Here is an 18,286-nt window from a genome sequence, read left to right on the forward strand (position 1 = left end):
TCAAATTGCCTTAGTATTATCAACTATGATTGTTGAATGGAAATATGAAAACATTATGTGTAATATTTATATATGTACTGTCATTTTATTTAATGTGATATGTGATGAAACTATCTACTCTGTGTATAATGTGCCATATTGTGTTTATTATTATTGTATTTACTATTTTTACAACTGCTCACAATTTATCAGGTTTTTTTTTTTACTATGTCCGATCAACCAGTCCAGTTGTGTGAAAAACCCCTCGAAAAAGTGGTGATATGATAGCTAATAAAGGATTTCCATCATCATCAAACGGAGTCAGTGAACGCTGCAATCCAACAACCCGACGGAGGGCGGAGTAAACGGGCGTCACGTGAACGCAGCATCAGATGGTGCGTTCACTGTGCTGACGAACCATAGCTTGTGGTGGAAACAGCTGGTCGTTTCTGGTACAGCAGCAGCAGCAGCGGCAGTAGCAGCAACGGCCAACGCTTGGGGACTGAAAGTATCGTTATTATCAGGGAAAAAAAGTTCCCGTCAGACTGGAAACTGACTGACTGCGCCTTGACTTGAGTGTGGGCTGCTGCCTCAGCACACGCAGGGGCATGTCACGCTGTCTGCGAGACTTTATCTGCCAGTTTTTGTTCAGTCGCAACGAGAGGCGACAGAGCAGTGACGCTGCTGCTGCTAACTAGCTTTAGCTTAACTTTCTTCTCCCACAGCACCTGCCACGAAAAAAAAAAACACTGTCAGCTGTTGCTTTCCTGACGGTGTAGTTTAGTTCTTCTTCCGCTCAGTCTCAGCATGACTCATGTTCACTACAAATTCTCCTCCAAACTCGGCTACGACACGGTGGTGTTGGACGGCCCGCACATCACGCTGGGGGAGCTGAAGCGGCAGATCATGTGCAGAGAGAAGCTAAGAGCAGGGGACTGTGACCTGCAGATCACTAACGCACAGACCAAGGAAGGTAACCATCAAACACACACACACATGCACAGTGTAATAATGTGTTTGTACTGACAGATAAAGGCCAATCTGACAATTTGAACTTTGGAGGAAAACACATCTGACAGCTGTTATAAGTGACTGCGTCACCTCTTTTGCGCTGGTCCAGAAAAGTCAAGCCAGGACAAAAAGAGGTTAAAGTGAATGGACCACATTCCTGCTGCGTTCACGCCCCGTGTGCATTTAATGAGTTAGTTAAACTGCCTAATGGTGGCGGATTAGCCCTGTCTCTCTGTCTGTGCCATGCTTGTTAAAAAAGTCCCACAGTAGAGAGAGACGTGGGATAAAAATAGCAAAGGTAGAGAGTGGGACCAGAGCCATGACCATAAGATGAAAGTACACACACACACACGTATTAATACTTAATTGTGACATATTTCCTTTAACATGCATTTCATTCAAACATTTTTTGAGCGCATGATATCATTTTTTAAAACTTTTTTCATAAAATGCTAGGCACCAGGATGAAGTGGTGGGGGACTATGACAAAATTAAAGATCCACTGTGTAACACTTCAGATATTGATCTTACAACCCACAAGTATGTTTGTGCAAGTGTGTAATCACTTTAAAATAAAAACGTTTTGGTTTCATAGCCTTTAAAATAATGGGACTTTTCCGCTACACAGTTCCAGCACGGTTCGACTCTACTTGGTTTACAGAGAGTGTCGGCACTGGAAGAGTTATGAGCTGAACAGTAGGTCAGTTAAAAAGACTTAAATGAAAGCAATGGAAAAACCAACTAAACCGTGTAGAGTCGAGCTGTGCCGGGCCGGGACTTTATAGTTGAAAAGCACCATTGGCCATTTATATGTACTCAGAGCAAGAGCCTTTTTAAATGGAGGCCACTATTTCGCACCGTCATGCTCCTACAGCAGCCCAAACAGCCAGAGTGTGTGTTTCACCAAGTGAAAACGTACTAATTTGCAAAGGCCGAACCATAGATTATGTATTAAAAATGTTGTCGAGGAAGTAGGACAGAAGTAGCAGGTCTCTGGAGAGATTTATAACATCAATTAACATTTTCCTGAGGAGTTGATGGTCTTATTCACTAGTTTCATTTCTTCAGTAGCACGTGATGTTAGTTTTGCAAATGATCTTCCCATTTAGAGGGAAATACATGAAAAAGCACAGCACATGTAAGTGGACACTGTGTCATTGACAGCTTGTATCGTCCAATAGGAGCCTGGTTGACATGGCTGAACTTAATGTGTCGTGTCAGTTTTTATTAACAGTTTTTGGGCCTGCTTAGCAACATTAGACCACTCATTTAAAGGCAAATATATATTAATTAGTGTAAAAGGCACATTGGCTGGGCACTACATATTGTCTAAATTGATACATGATTTCCTGATAAAATCAGCAGGGGTAGCTTCCACATCTCTGGGCGTCACAGCCTTATTGTCGCAGGAATCTTTGCTAATGATTTTGTTGTTATCAATATTTTTATGTACATTTTTTAAGCTCAAACACTGACAAATTATCAGACTGAACATGGTTATGCTCCCTTAAACCCCCCTTTTTGTGTCTATATTCTATAGTCTATATTGCCTGTTAACAATACAATATGTACAGTATATATTGGTTACACAAATCATATTTAAGTTTTTAACCATATGCTACACACCATATAAACATGATGAAAAAAGGAAAAAGTATACAAAAAAAGACAGCCAGTAATGAATGAGTGCAAGTGCAGGACACATTTGCGCTCCGGCAGCTAAACACACAAAATGAACAGAGGGGAAGATTTAAGAGGTGATTTAAATGTGATAAACAACCAGTAATGATGAGTATAAACTTGGGAGTGTGTCTCTATCCTGCGGATAAGCTCTGCAACCTGTCGTATTCTTTGTGATGTGCACAACACAGCCACAGTGTATGAGTTCACACAGATGTACCTAAAAGTCCTGCTATATTAGCTTACAGTAAAATGCTCAGAATTCATGTTGGCAGACAAATGCCAAACCAAATGAGACTAAAGAGTGCTACGATTAGAAACGGGACATCGCACTCTCTAGGTTTCTTCCATTCTTTTCATCAGATAATGGTGATGTGTCATGCTGCCGATGGCTTTTTCCCCCCTTTGTTAGACCACACTGTAGGTTCCAGAGCGTGTCATTATCTCCTCTAGTATGGTCTGGTTCACAGTTGAGTAGTTGGTGACTCATAGTGAGCATCAGCATTAACAAATCTCACCAGACTGTATAAAATAAAGTTTTATGTTATTGTTTTTTAAAGATGTATACATCATTACATTCTGAATCTTTTTTGCATCATTAAAAATAAACAGTAGTAAAATTAATGTAGTAAATTTTGAATATTTACATTGTGCACTTTAGTTTGCACACTTTAAGATCAATGAATCTACAGCAAAAAAAAAAAATTTGATTTTGTCAGCCGAAATGCCAGTTATATTGGCCTTTTAAAATTAAATTTACATTTATAGTAAATGATTAAGTAGTTGGCTGCACAGTTGGTGTAGTGGTTAGCGCTCTTGCCTTTGCAGCAAGAAGACCCAGGTTCGAGCCCCGGTTGGAACAAGGGCCTTTCTGCATGGAGTTTGCATGTTCTCCCCGTGTGTGCATGGGTTTTCTCTGGGTTCTCTGGCTTCCTCCCACAGTCCAAAAACATTCAATATGGGGATTAGGTCAATTGGACACCCTAAATTGACCGTGAGAGTGAATGGTTGTTTGTCTCAATGTGTGTGGCCCTGCGATGCCCTGCACAGCTTTATCCTCCACCAGAAGGTCACGGGGGGTGCTGTGCCAATCTCAGCTACATCGGGGGATAGGCGGGATACACCCTGGACAGTTCGCCAGTCCATCGCAGGGCCACACACAGATAGAGACAAACAACCATTCACTCTCACACTCACTCCTATGGTCAATTTAGAGTGTCCAATTTACCTAATCCCCACATTGCATGGTTTTGGACTGTGGGAGGAAGCCGGAGAACCCGGAGAGAACCCACGCACACACGGGGAGAACATGCAAACTCCATGCAGAAAGACCTTTGTTCCAACCGGGGCTCGAACCCGGGTCTTCTCGCTGCAAGGCGAGAGTGCTAACCACTACACAACCGTGTGGCCCCTGAAGACTTGTGATCCAACAAAATGATTTCTTTATCAGGGTGTCACAAATACCAACTAATATGATTTAATCTCCCACTCAGAATACACAGAAGATGAAGGTCCGATCCCCAAAGGCTCCTCAGTCATCGTGCGTAGGATCCCCACCCGCGGTGGCAAATCCAGCTCAAGCAGCAAAACCACCAAGATGTGAGTGTTTTCTGGGATTTAGCCCATATTGACTCTGGATTCCTGCACTGCTATTAGTGTTGCTGTTACTGTACGTTTGCAAGTCTAGACTTTGTTGCAATGGCACTCATAGAAGACTCCACCTAGAAGCAATGACTCAGACAGTTGACGGTTTACAGTCTGTACAAGATGGTAGATCCTTTTAGTTTGAATTTAAGAGTAAAAACTGGTCCAAATATTGTGACATGACAATACTGCTAGTATCAGTTTCTGCTCAGCTGTAAAAATGGAAACATGAGCTCACAATGGATCCTGGTCAGTTGGCTCTAAAGAGAAATATGTACAGACTGCCTAACCAGAAATATTGACAATAAACTTGTTGAAAAAATCTGAGTCACTTAAGAAGCCTTTCATATTTAATGGCGATTGAGTCATAGCAAAAAGAAGTTTGTATATATCTAAAAATGTTGTAAAATGTGTATTATTCACATCAGATTTACATCAAATTTGTATTTTATTTTCTGCCTTTTTTTAGTATTAAACTTGGTGCAGGGTCTTTTTCACAGTATTGATTTCATTCACATGATTCTTTTCTTCTTTTGTTTCAGTGAGCGTTCAGTTTCCCAGTCGCACCATTCGTTTGACGTCGCCAAAGCAGTACGTAACCAAAGCAAATCTCACTACACTTCATTATTGGCACAATCAGTACACATATTGTTAACATAACAGAAAGACTTTGTGTAAATATAGACAAATGAGACCTTTATCCTGAGCCTCCAAAATACTATATATATATATATTATAATTTAAGTTCCTCTTGCAAAAGAGAAGTTGGTGTTTCTCAGTATTTGATGTACAGCACTCTGCTGCTACAGTAAATCAGATTTATATAAGGACACTAAATTAACTAAAAAGTTATTTAAATGTAGCAGATAACTGCGTACATTGCAGTTATCTGCAATACACTTCAAGGGAAAAAAAACTATAGGTTTTATGTTTTCTTTAATAAAGTGCTCTCAGCTGTTAATTTCACAAGCTTATCTGTCATCAGCATTCAGTACAGTGTGTGTATGTGGGTGGTGGAAGCTGCTTGGGTGGGTCAAACATTATCACTTATTCACAGCTGATAAAAAAACCAACCACAGTTTTGTGATGGTGTCTCTGCTGCTGGTCTTCACTCACTCACTTCACTCACTGACATCGTAAATCATGATCAACGGAAGCGTATTTAGCGCTTGTTTTCAATTTATCACGACCACTGCTGAAACACTATCCACTTTTAATTTTGGTGCCTTTAGCATTCGTTTCAATAATAAACCCTGAAGTGACATTGAAGTCTGTTTTTATAATTTATATTTTGAATTGAGTGTATTAGATCTCATTTCGGCCCCAAGATATGACTGCAGTCCCAGTCTGTCGTGTACCAGATTTCACAAAATGATCACTAACATCAGCCCAACAGAGTTTGGCAGCAGTTTAACAGCAGTTTATCTTTATTAGATTTAAAAGGAAACCAATCTTGTTTAAATGGTATAAAAAACCTGTTTCCGAACCTGTAAAGGAACTCAAACACATCTTTTACTTGCTGTAGTCTGAATTTGTGTTAACTGACCTGATTTTTTTTTTTTCCTCTAGTTTCTCAGTAGAAGTGTCTGCCTTTCTTTTTTAGCGCACTGAGGCTGTTAGAAAACACAAACCTTTTTTCTGTGTGTGATTTTGTTTTTAAACCAATAAAGTTGTTTGTATGAAGCTGCCTTATGAGTCTATATTTTACCTCGGCTAACACGCCCTGAGATTTAAGTCATCATTTCACATTTATGATTGCTAATTAAAAACTTGGTTGCACATTTCTCCCCCACACGGAAAACAAGCTAAGAGATATAATTGCATTTAGACCCTTTTACATTCTTGTCTGGGTCAAGCTCAAAAATGTTTTTTTCATAATGCAACTTTAAATGCACATTAACAATATAGATATGGTTTTTTTTGTGTCTTTAGAATTTATATATATATGTAGTTTATTTATATATATATATATATATATATATATATATATATATATTATAATTCTTTCAAAAAGCGTGTACAATGTCATGAGAATGTCATTAGCCTTCCAAATATTCGGTCAGATGGACCTGTCTCATTCATAAAGCCATGACATGACGGTATCACACTGACTGAGTGAAGCCCTGTGTTCTTGGTTCATATGTTTATTCCACTTTAGTCAAGGAACAAAAGTGTAAAAAAAAAACAGACAAAACTTAGTCCACCTGCAGTAAAGTCTAACCGAATGAATGCTCAACAGGTTAAACCTTCTGAGGAATTTTTATTGTTGAGTTTCAGTAGCAAATTTAAATACTCAAAAAGAAGGTTGGCTGGAGGTGCTGAGGCACAAATCCTGGGATGACTACAGTATGAGGAGATTTATTGTCCAATAAAAATGAAAATACGAATTGTCAGTTTAAAAGGATGCAATGGGAATTTGAAATAAAGTAATTGCTTCCCTTTCTCAAAGTGGTACATGGTAAAAGTGTTGGTGTCTTTGTCATGTCAGAAGAAGTGCTTCCTTTGCTCTAAAGAGTTCTGTGTTCTTTGTTCTTTAATTCTAACAGATGGATGATCACACTCCCAGTACCTTGCACTTTTTTTCCAAGGTATACTCTCTCCCTCTCTTGTCTGCCTTTTTTCTGATTATACTTCTCCATCCTGTAACATGTGAAGCAGTTTGAAACATTTGACCCCCTGTTTGACCTGCCATCTTTTACTCATTCACATGTTTACATGTAGATGGCTAATCTGGCTGATGCAGATGCGTCAGAGGAGGATAAGATCAAAGTTATGCTAAATCAGTCCATCTACGATTCCATGAAGTGAGTCACTCCCTAATGCTTTCTCTCTTCTCAGCGTCCTTATCCCACTGTGTTTCTCCTCTTTTTTCTGATGTGTCACCATCTTTCTGTTGGATTTCATGACTTTGTTCCATCTTAATCCCTTTCTCCATTTCCTTCTTCTTTTAAAATGTATGTGTTTCCGTCTCTTCTGTCATCATCTGTCTATTCATTCTCATTCTCTTTCCATCTCCAGCTACAACAAGAAGTTTGGGTCTGCTCTTCCTGCAAACTACACTTGTTACCGCTGTGGGAATACTGGGCACCACATCAGAAATTGTCCCAGCAGTGGGGTAAGAGCAGAGCCTGTGGGTATCTCCTCATAATTGAGGCAGTGGGATTAGTGCTAAACCAGAAGTGTTTGTGCCTTAATGTGTGTTGACTGCCACCGTGTTAAATGTAGACATGTGCATGCTTGACGGCAGGATAAAAATTTCGACGCCCCACTGAAAATAAAGAAGAGCACAGGCATCCCTCGTTCCTTCATGGTTGAGGTGGACGATCCCAACACGAAAGGAGCCATGCTGACCAACTGTGGACGATATGCCATTCCTGCCATAGACGCGTGAGTTGGCACAAGTGTCTGTGTCTGTGTGTGTGTGTGTGTGTGTAGACTTGTATTTGTTCCCTCTTTGGGACCTTCTCTGGCATAAAAACTGACCCTGTCAGGACCAGTAGTCCTCATGGAGGCCAAAACCTGGTCGTAATGAGGCAGGATCTAATTTCTGAGGAGCTGGTTATGTTTAGGGTTATGATTTAATTTGTGGTTAGGTTATTATTATGATTTGGCATTAGCTGGCTATGTATAAGGTAAATGATAATGTTTTGCTCAGACTGTAAATGAACTGAATTCCCTGCATTGACAAAAATAAATAAATAATAATAATAATATATATACATATACTGTACATACATATACTTTTTTATGGTTAATACCTGGTTTAAGGGTGTGTGTGTTTTGGTTTTTAAAGAGAGAGTTCAACAATTTAAGAAACACACTCGGATTCAAGGCCTGACGCCACTCGTGTTAGGATGATAGGTCTCTTTATTAAATTCCTCTTGGAGATTTGAGAAAACATGAATGGTGCCACATGACATGTTAAAACAGCTGTCTAGTACATATGCTGTCAAGCTACAATTAACGTTTATTAACTCACACATACACATGCATCAATGAGAACCAGGCCTGGATAATCAAATCTTCATCAGTACAGTCCCTCTGGTTGAAAACATCCTATAAACACAGAAAAATCACATGTCACTGACTTGTTGTGTTTATATAGAGAGGCATATGCCGTCGGGAAGAAAGAGAGGCCTCCATTTGTTCCTCAGGAAAAACCCATATCAGAACCCGAGGAGGATCCTGTACCTGATGAACTTCTCTGTCTGATCTGTCATGAGCTGCTGAGTGACGCCGTGGTCATACCCTGCTGTGGAAACAGCTACTGTGACGACTGTGAGTGACCGCTCCAATATTAAAATACATGAATACATAAGAATGTAAACAATAAAAGAAAGTGAACTGACAGTATTTCGTCTTTCTCTCTTGTTTTAGGCATTCGCAGCACCTTGCTGGATTCAGAGGAACATGTCTGCCCCACTTGTGGCCAACAAAATGTCTCCCCTGATACCCTGATAGCCAACAAATTCCTCCGTCAGGTGAATAAATGGACGCATATGAAATATGAATTGATGTTAGAAATAGATTTGTATATTTTCTCAGCTTATTATCACTTACTTTGATACATAATGTGTCTGACAGGATTTGGTTTACTGTGTTTGTCGTCATAGGCCGTGAACAATTTCAAGAAAGAGCGAGGCTACACCAAAAGTAAGACGGGAATATGCGATTCCTCCCAGTCCCAAAATCCAACTCCAGCTCCGAGCCCTGTCCCCACACCACCACCACCTCTCACTGTGCAGAGCCAACCTCAGAAACAGCACCAGTCATCATGCAGCCAGCAAGTAAGCCTCCTAATGATGTGTTTCATGTGGGAGGCAAAGCTGAAATAGTACTTTATCTCCATGACTCACGAGTCAAAGAGCAAATGCAAAAATGACTGTTGCGACAGTCTTGTGGAGACGATTGTTAGAAACTACTGTATTCATTTACTGTAATATAAACTCGATAAAGTATTTCTGATTCGTATTCTTGTCACATTCTGTTGTCTGCTGCATTCTTCTGCGCTGCCTTCTCTCCTGACTCTCTCATACACCGTCCACAGGCTGCAGATATACAACCATTGTTGGAAAATCCTCCTGCAGCTGCGGCAGGCCCCACCTCTGATACCTCTGATGGCAACATGTTCACGACTTCCCTCCAGACAGAGCAGAGCTGCCTGGACATACCTGACAAGTATGTAAAAACGGGTCGAGTCGTCTTTCAGCGGTTCGATTCCCACCGCTAGTACATGTGTCCTTGGGCACGACACTTGACCCCCTCCTTAACCCCCGCATTTCTCCTGACGGCGGCATGCCGATGAAAGATGTGCGGTAGAAAATGCGCTGTTTGAATGTGTGGGTGAATGGCTGTGAATGTCTGAAAACTGAAGTGTGAAGCAGCTTTCAATGGTCTTCAAGTCTAGAAAATGAAAGACTTGAAATGATTTAGGCAAATAAAAAAAGAGCTAAGAGTAGAAAGAGATTATGAATTGGTATACTATGTTTTTAGAGATAGGAAGCAGAGATGGTGGCCAGGTACATGCTCTGTGATGATAAACAGGCAAATACTCAGAGAAATGTACAATATCTGATCCAGTGCAACCAACACTATTGTTGCTGTTTCCTCAGGGAGGCTGAAGAAGAGGCACAGGATGACTCAGCTGCTGCTGCTGAAGATGAGGATGCTGCTGCTGCTGCTCCTCATGCTGCTGCTGCTGCTGATGCTGTCGTTGCCCCTCCTCCTGCAGTGGTTGCAGACGATGACCCCACTGCTCCTCCATCACAGCTGATACCAGTGGTGAGGACAAACACGGACGTGGCATTAACGTCCATCCTGAGTTATCTGATCATGGCCAGACTACAGAGTATAGGTCCGAACACGCAGTCCCTACTGCATATGTCCTCAAACTGGATCACAGAAACCATATTCGAGGTTGGCCACATTCCTGCGCTGCATGGACGTAATCCATTTTCAGGATGGATTAGAGATGCCTCCTTAGCTGGTGTCATCTGGTCCAAGGCAGTCTCTTTCTCTCTAGTTTTTTTTATTTTAAAAAACAATAATCAGCATTAATATATTTTTGCATTCTCTGCCACTATATCAATACTGACCGCCGATGGAATTATTTTGCAGTACGAGTAGGGCTTTGATTTATTCAAGCTCCTCATCTCTCTCTCTCTCTCTCTGTGTGTACAGTCCTATTTAAGGCTGTCTGCATGCAATCAGATCACAGATGATGGATGTTAATATCAGGTCTCAAGAGCCTTCCAAACACACAAGTGGAAGGTTCTTGGAATGAAGCATATATTTGTGGATTGACTAAAGAACAGCTACATAAAGTAGTAAATGCTGGCTCTTTGCCATTTTCTAAGCAGCAAAGAGTGTTAAATCTGTGGTGTTTGTTCAGGTAAACGAGACAACGGTGGCAGAGCAGCCCCAGTCAGATCAACAGCAGTCCTCCTCAGGTGAGTGATGAGGAAGCTTTGTCTCTTTGAGTTATAGTTTATGTTCATTATGTAAAATCTTAAGACAAATAAAGGATAACATAAAACCATCTCTCTCTGAATCAAAAGGTCCGGCACCAGGGTCATCATCCTGCTGGCAAAGGTCAGTAAACTGGGTGGTATTTTAAGATACTAGTCTGTATTCTTCTGTATACACTGTTTTCAAGTTGTCCTCTCTCTATGTCTGTCCCTCAGCTCCTCCGCCTCCTCAGGTTGTCCCACTGGAGGCTGGACTGAATCCCAGCAGCTTACTCCCTCCCCCTCCTTGACATATGCAGCGACTGCTCCACCTCTCTTTCCCTCCCCGCTTTATCATCCATATCTCTCGGCTCACCACTCTCACAGCAGCTACCCTCCAGGGTACCCGCCTCCACCGCCCATCTGGACTCTCCCCTGCCCTCAGGGTGCCCCCATCCCGTCCCTCTGCTCCTCTACCCCCACCCCTTCCATCCCTGCCCTCATCCCCAAGGAGTGGTACAGGTATCAGAGAAAGAAGGAAAGGTAAACACAGTATGTTTCAGTGCTTTGTATTTTAATCTGATGTGACGGAAAAGACATTTTAAAGTGACTGTGTTGAAACCGGCAGGTTGTGTTTTCAGCAAATAACTAATGATGCAGCGTGTTTGCAATAATTCTGAAACAGAAATGTGTAAGATTAGACAATAATTAGACAATTTTCTGTATTATGTTTTACTCCATTTAAAAACCCAACAGTCCTGTATCCTTTCTGTGTGGCGTATTGTATTTGCCATGTTTTGTTTGTTTTTATATGCAATTTCTATATGTTTCTCTATGTTGCAGGGTGACCTTAAAAAGGGATGGAAAATAACTAAAGTATAAAATCACATTAATGACAGAGTCAGGTCATGGATGTACACCTATACTAGCTTTAATATTGTAGCTCATTTGTGTATTAATTAATTAATTAAACAAGTATATTTTGAGGGTATACATACACTGTGACTGTTGCAGTAGTTAGGTGAGGTGTACAGATTAGCAACATAATCCTAACATGATAGACTCGTAATATGTATGATACATCAGCTCAGTGACGTCCCTATTTGTCACTCAGGTCACCTGACAGAGGATCCACCTACAGACGCTCTTCCTCTCGCTCTTACGCAGCATCGTCAAAGTCAAAGTCCTCTCGCTCCTACTCTCGCTCTTCGAGCAGATCGAGATCTCGTTCAAGATCCAAATCCCAAGGCAAATCGAGGTATCTTGTTAAAAGAACTTGACTTGGTTTGTCTCTGTTACAACCAAGAATAACAATTGTCTTTCATTGATATAAATTTGAATATATGTGAACCACTGGTTTTAACAGTTTACCTTATCTTTTTCTTTGAGGCCCCGCTCGCCTTACTCCCGCCACCGAGCTCTCCACACCAGCTCGCACCCTTCCTATAACTACGGCTACAAACGCTCCCCTACACCGTCGTCCTCATCTTCACCTCAGGTGGGTCACCATTCTCGGGCCAAGTCGCCGTCAGATCACCGGAAAAACCGCCACCATGGCCACCATCACCACCATCACACCAGGAAGTCGGCGTCAAGCGGCTCCAGCTCCACGAGGCGCGGTGAACGCTCCAAGAGGGAAGAGGGGCGACACGGAGGGCGTTCAACTAGTTTGCAGGTTACTCAGTCCAGTAGTGTGGATCTGGACAGAGAGCGCCACCTACAGTGGAACAAACAGTACAATGAGTGGTGTGAGAAATATTTCAGCAGTTACATCAACCACTTTCACCAGCTGCCTCTTTCTTTCATCAATCTCCCTCCTCCTCCTCAGTTTGACGGAAGCAAATATTACTTGCACGCCGACTCAGACTCTCGCCACCGACCGTCTGCCCTCATGGACGACCATTCGCGGTCGTCCACTGACAGCCGCTCCCCTCCATCCCATTCTTCAAGCAGCAGCCGCTCCACGCCGTCTCAGTCGTCTAGTGACAGTTGCTCCTCTCCGTCGAACACACCCGACGGCAGCCGCTCACCTCCCTCTCAGATGTCGTGCAACGGTCGCTTGACGCAATCTGAGGACTGGACTGAGCGGAGGGAGTATCGGCAACACAAGAACGGCCACTCGCCGGTTAGAAAGGGCAGTGAGGAAGAGGAGGAACTGCAGGACAGAAGTAAAGACGGCAAGAAGGAGATGACTGGAAATCTGGAGGATCACCGTTCCATAAACTCAGAGCAAAGGGAGACGAAGAAACATGAGGAAGGAAGAGGAGAGGAGTCATCTTCACCTCGTGCCTCAAACTCCACAGGTGACAGTCGAAAAGATGAAAGAAGGCACATCACTGGACCACATAGCATTTCAGTATGGGATGAAGCCACCTTTCGACCACACAAATCTCTGGATGAAGACTGTGAAAGAAAAAGCAAAGAAAACCGTGATTTGGAAGAGAAAAAAAGGCGTATTAGAGGCAAAGATTCCAAATCGAGGCATAACGTGTCGAGACAACACAAAACAAAGTCCAGTAAAAGAGATGATACCGAATATAGAAACCCTGGGGGCAGTAAAGCTCCTGACTTCAGCTCAGTGGGGGATAGAAAAACAAAGGTAGAGACCCCGGAGAAAAGGGAGACCCACGAAAGTAAATCACCAAATCCATTTGAAAAAAAGAGGCAAAAAAGTGAACAGAAGAAGCAGAGTAAAACATCGCCTCTCTGGGAGGGAAGAATAACAGTGAAACCACCAAAGAAAATAAGTATCAACATCAACCTGGATGGAAAATGGAAAGAGGGGAAAACTGAAGACCAGCAGAATATCACAGGGAAACCAAAGGGAGAAATGGAGGCAGAAAGAAATTTCAAAACAGAAGAAACAGTTGAAGTTAATGACAAAAATGAATCTGGTAGACGTGAGGGAGCTGCGTTTGAAGATAAAATAAAACCAGAAGGAGGAGATTCAAAGGACTTGAGGCAAAGAGCCGCCGTCAGAGACGACAAGAGAGTGATGTGGACTAACACTGGAAGAGAGGAAGGAAACATTGTGGAAAATAAAGAGGATGGAGAAGACGCGGACTTTGCGTTATGGCATTTTGAAGAAGAGCTAGCAAGAGATGACGGGAGGAGACTGACTGCAAAAGATGAGGAAGAAGGGGCAGTAAGGGAAGAAAATGAAGGACAAGAGAGAGCAAATAGAGGAAACCTGCCGGGGAAATGGAAGGCAGTGGAGGTGATTGCAGAGGGAAGGAAGAGGAGGATGAGGGAAGAAGAAGATGATGAAATAAGGTTTAAGACACAGAGGAGCAGCAACGAGGGACCAGGCTCCAACATAGAGACTGACAGGTGAGAAATGTTACTCCAGACCTACAGCGCCACCTACCTGCTCACTGTTGTATCTTGTAATATTTAAAACATTGTCAGACAACGCAGAGAGCAAAAGATCACTGATCTATTCAAAACAATGCAGAGTTTTACGTCAAGTCTTTATTTCTAGAGCACATTTAAGAATAACCAGGTGCTTTACAGAGTTAAAGGCACAGAAACGAGGTATAAAACATGAAAACAACAAAGTAAAAATGATCAAATAATATCCAGGTAGAATTGTCCTTATAAGTGAAGGAGAAGAAGTGGTTCATTAAAAGTGATTTAAAATGTTTAATAGTAATGGCTGATTTAATTTCCATGCGTAAATGGCTAGAAATATTATGTATTCCACAAATTCTCTATTAAGATATTTTACTGTGAATTAGCTTGTGGTTGTTTGTCATCTTTAATAAGTGGGGCAACATTTCAGGAAATCTAAAAGAAAAAAAAAGAAATATCCTTTGTGTCCAACCTACTGTGAGTGAACACAAACTCTCATGAAGACTTCTATTGATTATTTAGTTGGACTCAATGCTGAACTATCACTGTGACCCCAAACATTTTTTATTTTATCTTAACCTTGGACTATGGCATGATCGAGAGAATCCTTTCAGATTTAGGCTTCAGTTTTCTATTTGACTCGAGGATTAAAGGCAACCACTGGATGTTTTTATTAAATCGTTTTATTGAGTAAATTGTTCCTAATCCCACCGAGCAAACATGCTTTATTAGTTCCTTTTAACATTAAGACAGTCAAACCAGATTATCTAACAAAGTGTTTTATAAAAGCCTAAAAATATTTGTCCAGTTCAGAATTGACATCTTGTGTAAAATCCCTGTGTGTGTGTGTGTGTGTGTGTGTGTGTGTGTGTGTGTGTGTGTGTGTGTGTGTGTGTGTGTGTGTGTGTGTATTTTCCCAGTAGCAGCACTGGGGATTGTCAAGAGACGAGGACAATGGTCAAAAGGCTCGAGGAATTTATTCAGGACAAAGATGGTGAGAGTGAGGATCAGCTCGTACTCATACAGGTGTGTACTTGAACATACGTAATGAGTTATAAGCATATTTCTGTCTAGTCTTGTTGGGCGGCTGCTTTTATTTGTTCCACTGTGTTAATACTCCAACACATGCACGGACAAAGACAACATGTTGTCTCATTTTGTCTTCTATTATCTGTCTGTCTCAGGCCCCTCCCTCCAAATGGAAGAAGGAAGAGTTTGAGGAAGAAGAGCAGATTGACAGAGATGTCAAATCTCAAGAGCCTTTTCCCGCGGGTCCGCCTCCACCTTTGTTAGTTACTCAACGCAACATGGAGACAGAGGGAGAGAATGAAGTCTTGAGACAAAGGTCAGTGGACACAAAAAGAGACGAGGACAGAGCAATGCAGAAAGGAAGAGGGGAGAATGAGAAGCCCTTGACTCTGTTTACTTTAGACAGATTTGTGGCTCCCTCTAGTGGCAAAATCACAGCTGACAGCACCTTGTATTCAGACAGAGAGAGGGGGAGAACCACGGAGGTGGCGAAGTGTAGGGACAGAGAGAGGGGAAGGGACAGCGAGAGGTCAAGAGACAGACAGAGAGAGACCAAAAGAACAAAGGGGGAAGGAAGAGACAGAAGCATAGAGCGGAGACACCACAAGAAAAGTCTCCCTTCATCGAGTCATTCCTCCCCTTATTCAACATCACAGGACGTGGAGAGGAGAGACAGACAACGAAGGGACGACCGCGGGAAAAGTCCCCGTCCTTTAAATCCTGCTGATAAAATCTCAACAAGCAGAACCACCGAAGTGCCTGATAAACGCAGAACCACAGCCGATAGAGACAGAAAACCGAAACACCGGGACTACCACGATCACAGGAATGCAACAGGAAACAGAGCTGCGGGGAGCCACAGCTCCTCACCTTCCCTCTCCCACCGTAAGCACAGACACCCTGATCTGAAACTACTGCTTAAGAGAAGCAGGGATGGGAACAAGGACGAGAAGGAGGAGTGGAAGAGCAATGAAGTGATGAGAGAAAGCAAAGAGGAGAGAGAGACCAAGAAAATTGAGGCAGAGAGAGTGTCAGGTGGTCCGTACAAAATAACTGCAGAGAGGTGGGAAGGAGGAGGAGTGGTGGTGGAGGAGGGAGAGAGGCCCAGCAGCAGCAGCAGCAGCAGCAGCAACAGCAGCAGCAGCAACAGCAGCAGCAGCAGCAACAGCAGCAACAGCAGCAGCAGCAGCAACAGCAACAGCAGCAGCAGTTCACCAGCGAGCCAGGAGAGCAGCAAGTATGACGGGAGGAAAGAGAGGAAGAAGAGCCCAAAGACGGAGAGGAGGGAGAAGAATGAAGCTGCCGTGGAGCTGCTGGAGGAGAGAGAGCTGCAGGAACACGGACACAAGAAGAAGTCAAAGAGAGGTGAAGACGAGAGGGAGGCGGAGAGCAGAGGAGACAGCAGGTGGAGAGAAGAGGATGACCACACTGAGCTATGCTCGGTTCTGTTATTGTGATTGTCTCTGAGGAAAAAGGTTATTTACTTGAATCATGTTTCTCCTTTCTCTGTCCAGAAAGTGCCTGGGGTTTATTTTTGGACTTACTTCTTTTTCTTTTTTTTGTATCAGCTTGATCATCTTACATCGTAGAAACGCATCATTTAAATTAAAAAGTGAACCATTTGTGAAGGAAAAAGCACTTTACTACTTACAGCATACAAATATGTGTGAGATCAGGTGACTGAAAAAGAAAAACTTGAACCTTTGACCTTGTTGAATTATTATTAAGTTCAGTGAATTTGCACATGCTCACTACACTGCTCAGGACGATGAGTCTGCATTGTTACTGCTCAAACTCATAACCTTTACCAAAAAGGTCAGTCCGTAAGTTGGTTCGCTTCTCACAGGAGTGCATTTAAGGGGTTATTTAAAGAGTTTATGATTCATTTAAGAGATATACTGTGAATATTTATGATTTCAACCTCCTCCTGTGTTGTATTTAGTTTTTCTTTTTAATTTAATGTGTTTAATTTAAAGAAATAACTGCTGGATCGATGAATAATGAAGAGATAGTTGACACAGAAGCACAGAAGTGCAACTAAGAATAATTTAAAGAGATTGTGATTTCATTTAAAAAGAAGCTGTGAAAATGTGTTTCTTTGAACCTCTGTGATGTATTTTGTTTTTCATTTTGTTAATTCTTTAATTTAAAAAACAAAAAAAAACTGCTGGACGGACGAATAATGTACCCGGGCAAAGTTTAGTTTTTCCTGTTTTGAAGGAAATAAAAAGTAAAATGTTAATGTGGTAAGTTTTTCTTTGGAGACGCCTTTTCTAATATTCCTTTAAAAAAGAAATATTGTATGACATTTCTGACCAGTAGAGTTTCTCTGCCGGCTTTCTACCGTGGAAATGAGTTTTTAAAGAAAAACATCTAACCAGACTCATATTATTGGGCAATAGTTCAGTTTGTGACATAGCAGCATGTCGCTGTCCTAAAACACAGAGAATTCAGACACGTTGAATGTTTTTCTAATTGGCCTTTTAAAATGCCCACTGTCGTGTAGGAGGAAACCCACACTGTCTCAGCTGAACACAGAGGTCTCATACAGCTCGGTCAGTGTACAACGGTCAGTTACTGTAACTGTGGAGTTCTTCTACCACTTCTCATTATTTCTGGCTAAAAAAGGAAGATCTTACAAAGTTCAAACTCAGTGTGTGTGCATGTGCTGTGTGAGTTAATTACTAATCTTAAAATGTGCTGGTTCATGGACTTACTCTTTGTACCTATAGACATGCAAACAGGATGATGTGTTCTACTGTCTGTGTGTGTGTGTGTGTGTGTGTGTGTGTGTGTGTGTGTACATGTCCTAAATAGGCTTTATGGACCAATTGTCAAACAAGTCTATTTGTCCTATTGGTAACTTTCGTGGGCTTTTTGAGGATTAAGACCTTTTAAGTTAAAGGGCCACTCACCCAAAAAATATACAGGTTCATCAGACAGTGGATCTGAGATACATGTCTCATTCCCACAACGACAACTGAAAAAAAAAAATTAAACTGACGTCAAAGTGACTGCCTTCAAAGAAAATTAAAGTGCTCCAAAAAAAAAAAAAAAGTCTAATTTAATCTGACTGTAATAACAGAAGTTAAGGTCAGGGTAATGGGCTCAGGAATACATTATTTCTAAGAGTGTCCACACAGAGA

At 41.8% G+C, this 18,286-nt stretch overlaps 1 protein-coding gene across 2 annotated transcripts; it reads left to right on the forward strand.

Moving 5' to 3' along the window:
• Window positions 1-385: 385 nt before the first annotated feature.
• Window positions 386-17,382, forward strand: rbbp6 (retinoblastoma binding protein 6). Of its 2 annotated transcripts, none has more exons than XM_058653940.1 (19): window positions 386-952; window positions 4,164-4,269; window positions 4,857-4,905; window positions 6,861-6,902; window positions 7,036-7,118; window positions 7,333-7,429; window positions 7,562-7,701; window positions 8,420-8,592; window positions 8,692-8,795; window positions 8,928-9,101; window positions 9,362-9,492; window positions 9,927-10,095; window positions 10,706-10,763; window positions 10,872-10,905; window positions 10,998-11,303; window positions 11,875-12,018; window positions 12,150-14,090; window positions 15,032-15,137; window positions 15,296-17,382. In XM_058653940.1, exons 1-19 carry the CDS (start codon window positions 787-789, stop codon window positions 16,595-16,597), a joined length of 5,325 nt encoding a protein of 1,774 aa, XP_058509923.1. In that variant the 5' UTR covers window positions 386-786; the 3' UTR covers window positions 16,598-17,382. The 2 variants fall into 2 exon arrangements, with proteins under 2 accessions (XP_058509923.1, XP_058509924.1); XM_058653941.1 differs by having other exon boundaries at window positions 15,035-15,137.
• The last annotated feature ends 904 nt before the right edge of the window (window positions 17,383-18,286 follow it).

This window comes from Solea solea, chromosome 16, assembly GCF_958295425.1.
Source record: "Solea solea chromosome 16, fSolSol10.1, whole genome shotgun sequence".
In the NCBI taxonomy this organism is placed as follows: Eukaryota; Metazoa; Chordata; class Actinopteri; order Pleuronectiformes; family Soleidae; genus Solea; species Solea solea.